General features: G+C 48.1%; 1 protein-coding gene across 2 annotated transcripts in view; it reads left to right on the plus strand.

Annotated features, from left to right (window-relative positions):
• Positions 1 to 8,832, plus strand: part of FRMPD2 (FERM and PDZ domain containing 2) — a 124,041-nt gene that overhangs the window by 113,122 nt on the left and 2,087 nt on the right. For both annotated transcript variants that reach the window (XM_008566636.1, XM_008566637.1), the window contains one exon: positions 3,677 to 4,020. In XM_008566636.1, coding sequence (XP_008564858.1) covers positions 3,677 to 4,020 — 344 coding nt within the window. The remainder of the gene's footprint in view (positions 1 to 3,676; positions 4,021 to 8,832) is intronic.

Consider the following 8,832-nt stretch of genomic DNA (forward strand, 5'->3'; position numbering starts at 1 on the left):
GCTACCCCAAGGGAGGGACCTAACTTTGGCTGAGGCAGCCCCCTTGAGCTGAGTGCAGTTCCTGGGGAGGGGATGGCTGTGAGCCATCAGCAGCCATCACTCCTGGCAGTGGAGGGATGAGGGCCTTGGTCTTGGAGGGGCATCTGGGTGGGCACCGGGACCACCCATACCTGCTCTGCCATGGATCTGCTGCATGCACCTTGGGAAGCTGCCTAACTTCTCAAGGCCTTGTGATTCCTCATCTGTAAGATGTAATGACACTTATCATGACTGAGGGTGACAGTCACTAGAGACAGCACAGATGGCCCAGATCCTGTTGAGGCTTGGACTCCAAGAGATCATTTGACATAGACTCTGGTGCGGGAAGAGCTATAGGAAACATCCGAAAGTTGCCAGTTTGGAAAAGAAGGTAGATGACGACAGTCGTATTGAACAACTGACAGGAGGAGAGAGGGCCAAATTTTGCACGTACAAAGATCAGGCCAATGGGCCTGTCCATTGTGTTTTTGTTGATGTACCTAGAAAATACTAGGGAAAAAGTTGTCCTTCTGTCCTGGAGAGTAGCTGCACCCGGGAGAGCCCAGGAGACCTAGCATGCAGGGCTTGGAGTGACGTGTGGTGGGTGAGCTTTCTCGCCTCGTACCTGAGGACCAGGTGGAAGATGAATTTTGGTTTGTTCATGTGGCTCCAGAGGTCAGATTAAAGACCAAGGGCAGTAGCTGTAGCGAGCGGCCGTTAGATCATAACCAGAATGAAGCGGTTACGAGAAGGAGGCAGCCACCGGACATCTGGAGGAAGGCCACTCCAGGCAGAAGAAATATCAAGTGCAGAGGCTTGGAGACAGGAGCAAACCCAGATACTGAGGGACAGAAAGCGAACAGCTGTGCCGGGGCTGTAGCTAATGCATGGCGATGGAAGGGAAGAAGATGTAGAGGAGGTGGGGCCAGAGCCCATGGGGCCGCATAGGTCACAGTCATGTGCTAGTTCCACGCTGGCTGCAGGGAAAGCCACTGAGCTAGGGCGGGGGCGGGGCAGTGGGGGTNGGGGGTGGGGGAGGGGTAGGCAGGGAAGGTTACTTGGGCTGCTGGTGGAGGAGAACTGGAGGAGGCAAACTAGTGGCCATTGAGGTAAGATAGGATTGTGGCTTGGACTCGGGCTATAGCAGAGTAGTTGTTAAGAAGTCGTCAGATTTGGGATACATCTGGGAGGCAGAGTTCCTGGGATTACTTTGGGTTAGATGTGAGTATAAGAAAAGAGGGAAGTCAAGGTTCGGCTGCAGCGAAAACTTGCATGAATGGTGTTGCCACTTACCCAGAGAGGGTCTGCTTAAAGGGGGCAATTTGGGGCGCATGGAGCAGAAGTAGTAGTTCTTGATATCTTGCAAAACCAAGATGTGCACAGGCTAGCTGATGGAGATGTCCATCAGGCAGTTGTTTGTGGGGAAAAGGCACAAGGTCCAGGCTGCAAAAAGTGAAATGGGTGGGATCCCCTTGGAAAAGAGGACAGATAAGGTCAAGAAGAGGGCTGAGAAGTCAGCACGGGGCACTCCAACACTGAGAGGTCTGGTGCAGAAAGAAAGCATGTCAGACTGCGAAGAGGCTGTGACACGGTAGGAAAAACAGGCAGGGGTGGAGTTCACGGTCCAGTCCATGTACGTATACTAAACGGGTAGCGAAACTCTCAAGAAGGAGGGAGGGGCGCATCGTGTTGCATGTTGCTGAGAGGTAGAGTGGGATGAGGCTGGAGAACTGTCCTTTGGCTTTAGAAAGATATAGGTTATTGGAGACCCTGACTGAAGCCCTTTCTGTTGAGTGGTGAGGACAGAAGGCTGGTTGGAGGGGTGCAAGAGAGGAGGGAGACGTGGAAATAGTGAGAACAGACACTCATCTAAGAGTTTTATCATGAAGTGGAGCAGAGAAATGGGTGGCTGGCAGGGGAGGGTGATGTTGGGATAGGGATGCAAGCTGGTTGGTAAAATTTGCTGTGCAGGGTGAAGGATTCTTATCTGAGTGTGTCCATTTTCACTGTGAAGCAAGAGTCCGGGTTGGGGGGAGTTATTGTAGACTTGAGGAGAGAGAAGAGAAATAATTTGCAGAGCAGGAGGTAGGAAACTTGCAGAGCAGGAGGTAGGAAACTGAGTTTATTAAGCACATAGAGAAAGATGACCTGGAAGTCTTGAGTGCCTGTTTGACATCTGTGGTCATACGTTTGAGGATCGTCTGGTCAGAGGTTCAGAAGCAGGTGTGAGGCCCAAACAGTGTCACTAGGAACCTGGGTTAAAATGCAGTACCTGCAAGTGACAGTCGGTGGAAGCAGGGAGGGGCAAGAGGACGGGAGCACAGGGTCTCCTTGTCTGTACGGGAATGCGTCTATGGGGCAGAACCATGGAATCCAGACAGAGTAAAAGGGCAAGTGAGGAGTGTGCGGGGGGAAGGGGAGTGGTGGTGATAATACAGGAGCAGCCGGCCTATGATGCCTGGAAGGCTGCAAGGCTGGAAGGATTGCTGCAGAGCGAGTCCGGGAGGATGAGCTGGAAGGGAGGAAGGGTTAGAAATGAAATTAGGAAGTCTCCCCAAGGAGTGTAAGAAACTGCTCTTTCGCTTTATTTTTTATCTCATCCATTTCAAAATTTAATTTTTGGTATACCCTTTATAATGTACACAGTCTATCAGTAGAATAGTAAGGGTTTATGATTTATAATTTTAAAATGTGGACATTTGGGGTGTATCCCTGTCATTGTGGGGGGGGGTGCAATCAGAAAGGTGAGGGGACCACCAGGCTGAGGTGGCACAGGTAAAGGCTCTTCTTTTGGAGGTGAAGGCAGGGGAGGGAGCCCAGCTGTGTGATCCATGACATCAGGGATGTAGGCTATGGGATGGATGTGCTAAAAGGTAGTTTTCAGGGAAAGGTAAAATCACGACTCTCATACGGATGTAAACATGAACATATGTTAAAGGTTTTCTTTGACTCATTCAGTGAGGGAACCAAGCAGATGTTAAAACTGATTTGAGAGAGATTTCATAGAGCAACATGTTTATTTATAGTAGCATAAAATAGCTCAAAGACAATGAATGTGGCTAGAATCAGATAACCCAGAAGGTTATGCTGTAGACAGTGAGTTTTCTACTGGAACACAGATTGGTTTTCTACAGAAGGTTGAGTGGTGGTAGACAGTCGTAGCAGGTCAATAAAATCATCCCTGAAAGGCTGACAGCAACGGGAGGAGTTGAGGCTAATCATGTCACATCTGGAAAAATGAGGAGACCCTGGGAGGGCAGACAGGTCTGTGATGAAGATGAAGACAAAGAAACTTAAAAAAAAAAATTCTTAATAAGAAAGTGGAATAGTCATTTTTTTTTCATGTGTCTCCTGTTTTTGTATTTGTCTAAATTTTGCAGATGTTTTTCATTAAAAAAAATAAATCATACTCACACTCCAATGTCCCCAAGCTAAGGTACTTAGAGGCAAGACTAAGGGTGTTGCCCCAGGGCCCAGTGGGGGTGTGTGGACGAGCTGGGATCCTAAGGGAGACATGATGCCCCACAGCCCATCTGGTAACTGCTCTGATCTACAATCACATGAACAAAAAAAGCTTTTCATTTTTTAAAGAAGCAATTTTTAGATTTTGCTCAGTGTGCACCATGGAGCCAGTAATCATTAGCATTTCTCTTAATAGACTCCCATACTCTCAGCAGACAAAGAATTCACCAGGGCAACATGTACTGACTCAGAGCGGAGCCCCGGTCTGGATCAAGAGGATAGCTGGAGGGACAGTGCCTCCCCAGATGCGGGGGAAGGCCTGGGTCCTAGGCCAGGGTCTTTCCAAAAGACCATCAGAGAGGTGGAACAGGTCCAGGACATGGAGAGACCTCGGGCCAGTTCCTTGCCGCGTCCTCCCGAGTCCCACCCTCATCTGTGCAAACTTCACCAAGAAACGCACGCATCAGCATTGGCCACCTCCCTGGAGAAGGATGTGAGGCAAAACTGCTACTCAGTTTGTGACATCAGGAGACTTGGAAGGTAAGCATCACTGCGTCCACAGACATTTTGTAAACTGTACACATTTCACTGCTAGGAAATTATAATCAAGCAATCCATAAGTATGCTTATGATGCTTAATGTGCCCAGCGCTGTTCTAGGCATGGACAGGAGGAGGGGACAAGGGAAACACAAGGTCCGGAGCTGCTGTAACCACAGCCTGTGGGCTTCTGAGGAAGCAAACCCCACCCAGGCCCCCACCCCCTGATAGTCCCTCTGCAGAGATTATACGGTTCTTATTTGGTGGTCATCCTAGAAGACCAACAAGAGAAGATCCCTAGGGACTGATAGGTGACATGAAATATGAAGCAGCAGAGTAATACAATTAGGCCCCGTGAGAGCTGTGACAAACAGGAGCCAGGCATACATCCCCTAAATGCACCCAGGTACAATTTTTTAAAGAACACTGTGCTAGCCAAACAAAAGCCAGCCAGTTTGCAAAGTGGAACCAGACGGGCAAGCACACTTATCAATGACATTCATTTTCATTGCTTGATAATGTATGAACACAAGTGTACCTATAGTTCCTTACAATGACATTCTAGGTGGTAATCCCTATACTTGATAAAATGATAAAGGAAATGATCTATAGAGATTTATCCAAGGACAACCATTAGCATAATCTTATAGGACATATGAGAACTGTACTTCCCTGTAGGGATGGAGCTACTTGTTTGGATTTTCAAAAGTTTTATGCCAGATAGCTTGCGATGGTGACTAGGGACCTTGAGAGCTGGACTATAAAGTGGCTCTGGGTTCAGGCACAAGCCTGGAATTTGACTTGCCCTGTGCCTTTAATCTAATACAGTCAGTAGTTATTTAAAATGGGTTTTTTTTTTTTTTTTTTTTTTACTAATTGTTAGTATAGGCAGTCACTGCTTTATTCATGGAATCACAGAATATCGGGTTGTTCAATATGAAAATGATCTAATCTAATCTCATACCCCATGTTGGAATCTAATCTATAATGTCCCTGGAGAAGGGGTCCCAGCTTTTGCTCGAGTATTCTCAGGGGTGCAGAGCTTGCTGCCTCTTGAGGTGACCCATTTTATCATCATGTAGTTGTTGGATCAGAAAGTGTTTCCTTATATTAAGATGAAATTTACTTCTTTATGTCTTCTACTTGCAAGTCCTGACACCTACTTCCTCTCATCTTTTTGTTGTTCACCTTTTTTTTTTTTTTTGCAAGAAACATCATTTTGTTCTGTTTTTCTGAATCAAACTAAATTTGGCTTAGTGTCCCTCTTGCATGAGTATACCAGATGTCCAAAATTTGTCATTCTTGGAGATGATTGTTCCTTCCTAGAGTCACACGAGAGTCCCAAGGGCTTGTCCAGAGCATCCAGTGGAGCCTCTGATGCTCAGTCTTTGTGGTTGCCACCCCATGCCACGTGGGCCATGCAGCCGTGGGCAGGCAGCCTTCCTGTTCTCAGCACCAGCTCCCTCAGTGGCCAACACCTCCCCCTGTCCCTTGCCTCCCTGCGGTGGTTCTGGTGATGGCAGCCTTCTGCCTCTTCACATTTTCTGGCTTTATTTCGGCTCCGTTTTCTCACTCCCACTCAGGAACCTTTCCTCCTCTCTGAAAGAAGGAGTCAAATCATGCCAGCTTCTTCTCTAACAGGTCATTAGCTTGCATTTAATGCATGTGTAATTAGTGACTGACCTCTACAAGAAGAAAAGCATGGCGTGGCCCTGCAATCTGAGTACAGTTCCCCCAGCTCCTGGGTAGGGTCAGAATTAGGATTCCAAAGTGAGGTTGTGGCTCTTTGCAGACCCTCTTAGAAGTGTCTACAGCTCAGTTCTGAGGTGGCTGTCCCAAGCCTCTCTGCTGCTGGCTTCCATGAGTCAAATCCTTTTTCTGCAGTTTAGAACAAAAACAGCATGGACTTCTTAATCGTACAACTTGGTTTCAGCTTTCCCACTTGCTAGTGTGCCTGGACAGTTGTCTTCCCTGAGCTTGAGGCTTCCCAAATATAACCGAGGACCATGACAATTCCACAGGGTACTGTGCAGGTCAAAAGAAATAACATGCAGAGTGCTACCTCAGCACCTGGCACACAGTAGGCACTCAACACAAGTCCATTTTCTTTCCCTTTTCTGAGGTATTTCCAGCTAAAGAACAGGTCCCACCAATTGAAATTCCGAGAGAATTGCCAGAATTTGCCATGTGCCAGGTGGCTACTTCCTACAGCCAGATGGCAGCCAGCTCCCCAAGAAACCCAGAGTGTTCATGGAGAAGATTAGATTTTATTTTTCCTTCCCTGTGCTCTTCTTTTACTGCACTGTATATCCAGAGATTATACCACATAGCAGTAAATATTTACAAAGCATGTTGTAATAAAACAGTGTAGTATATTTTCATGGAAGGAAGTTGGGATTGTGTGCCTGCCGGGGGGAGGACTTGGCTGGAGCTACATCTTATGCAAGGTTAGTTTCTAAAGTTAGGGCACAAGGTGAAAATCACAAGTCATATTACCCGTGAACATCACCTTGGAAGGTGTGATGTTATTTGCCCCCCTGGTGTGGGAGCAGATCACTTTTTCTTTGGTTGAGCCTCAGATGAAGTCTGGAGGTTTGAATTTATGGGCCATGCTGTATGCAAAATGTTGATCTTTAAATGCTGGCCTCGTAGGAACTGAGACTGACTGAGGGGATGGAAGATTCAACTCTCCCACTCACGCACTCCAGGATGTACACTCAGTGGGTGGAAAGTTCGTCACTGTAGAAGGTTTAAGGTTATTTCTCTTTCTCTCTCTTGCCTAGCACATATTGTTAAACTTGTGCAAATAAAATGCATGTAAGTTCAGCAAGTATCACTTCATAAAAGTGATGACATGAGTATTCACAGTCATTCAAGAATGTAAAATGGAGCAGGAGTCCTGGAAATGAACCTAACGTTACCGTAGACCTTCTGGGGAGAGCGCTGTTCCTGGATTAGCAAAGGGTAATCAGGTGTAAGGTGAAATTCAACTGCAGCTGCTGGGCCGGGTGTGAATCCGAGTAGCTCTGGAGGGATGAGACTGCCATGCCTACTCTTGGGTGGGAGCGTGGTTGAGGGGACTGAATGAGGCAGATCCCTGGCCAGGAGCAGCAGTCATCTAACACAGCGCAAAGCTCGTAGTAGGCTGGGACCCGGGCACTGCCCTCAGCAGGGTTCTGTCCGCACACAGCCTCCCAGAGGAACCTGCCTCCCTGCACCCATATTCACCATGCTGAGGGCACCTAAATATTGATCTCCAGCTCAGGTTTATCATTTGAGTTTCACATCCAGTAGTCCATTGGACTTCTCTACCTTGATGTCTTAGAAAAACTGCAAACCCAACCTGCCAAGGCTAAACGCAGTTGGCAGGAGCAGAGGCCTGGATCTCCCAGGGGCATCACCAGGGCTAAGAGGGACATCAGGACAGGGCCTGACACTGGGGAGCTGGAGAAGGTTGAGTCTTCCATGAAGAGATATAAATCCCAAACTTTGTTGTGAGTTTAACCACAGTAAACAGGGCAATTACAATACCTTAATATTTCAAGCCTAAATTGCTATCTACTCATTTGACTTGCTTCCTAAATGTGGAGATGACTTTGGCAGTCCAAGTCTTTAAAGGACAGCTGTCCAGAAAAGTTGGCATGGTGTCTTCTCTCAGTAAATATAATGTAGCAAGCAGAGCCTTCAAAGTGATTTCACTGACCTGAGAGCTGAACTGGGATTTTTCTCTTTAAAAATAACCACTGGAGAGTTGCAGAATTTAGTGGGGACACTGGTTCTGCAGTCTTGCCAGCTTGTGTGGTAGAGGTGGCTGGTCAGGGAGCCCATGTGGGGTCTCCAGATTCTCCTCTTGGCACCATCTGTCTATAAAAGGCTCTTTCTGCCAGACGTCTTGGTAGGCAGGGAATGAGGGCAGGGAGAAGCCAAGGTCACTGAATGTGTCCAGGGGGCGAGCAGAGTGTTCCAAGCACTCTGATCCCTTCAGGCTCTCGATGGGAGTCCTGCCACATCAGCCCCAGATGCCCTGAGCTGGCCTTGAGCCCTGGGTGAAGGACTCTGCCTCTTTATCTGGCATGTCCACCTGCCAAATTATCTGGCCTCGCTCCAAAGAAATGCCACTGTCCTTATCACATTCCCCAAATCTCCAACTCTTGCCCGTGGCATGAAGTAGGCTCTGCCTTGGGGCACACATGGCTCTTCTAGGCCTCGTCTTTCCTTGCTCACCTTTTCGCATGCCCATAGTCAAGCTCAATGTCAGATCTCCAAGGACTGCCTGGTGGTGCATGTGGAAGCATGGAAGGAAAGGCAGTCATTCTCCCTGACTTGTAGGGGGATGATGGCCAGGATTTCACCCTTGGGACCACCATGCCCCCCTCTGGACAGTCCGACTACTTTGCCTCTCGCCTCTCAGATTGACGGTCTCCCTAGGTCTCTGGCTAGCAGGGCTGGGAGCCCCAGGTGGAAACTGGAGAGCAGAGAGCTAATGAAAGGGTAGAAGGAGCATTGTAGTGGGAGGCGAGGTGTGGACACTCGGATGGCTGTGGTGGCTAGTGGTCACATGCTCCTGCCACCTGCGGCCCCTCAACAGGGCTTAGCACCCTCAGGGTGGAGGGAAGGGGGCTGTTGCTTGGGGGATGAGGATGGGTGAGGGCCTGGGCAACAGGCCAGATTTCCCATTCTTTGATAGAACTTCCATAGGTGTTCCCTCCCTATGCTTATAAGAAAACACTTTCTACACAATTTGGCCAAGTACTTTAAATTTTTTTTTTCCTTTTTGTCTTTTTTCATGACCGGCAACGGATCGCAACCCTCAG

Source organism: Galeopterus variegatus, unplaced genomic scaffold (assembly GCF_000696425.1).
Source record: "Galeopterus variegatus unplaced genomic scaffold, G_variegatus-3.0.2 Scaffold258, whole genome shotgun sequence".
In the NCBI taxonomy this organism is placed as follows: domain Eukaryota; kingdom Metazoa; phylum Chordata; class Mammalia; order Dermoptera; family Cynocephalidae; genus Galeopterus; species Galeopterus variegatus.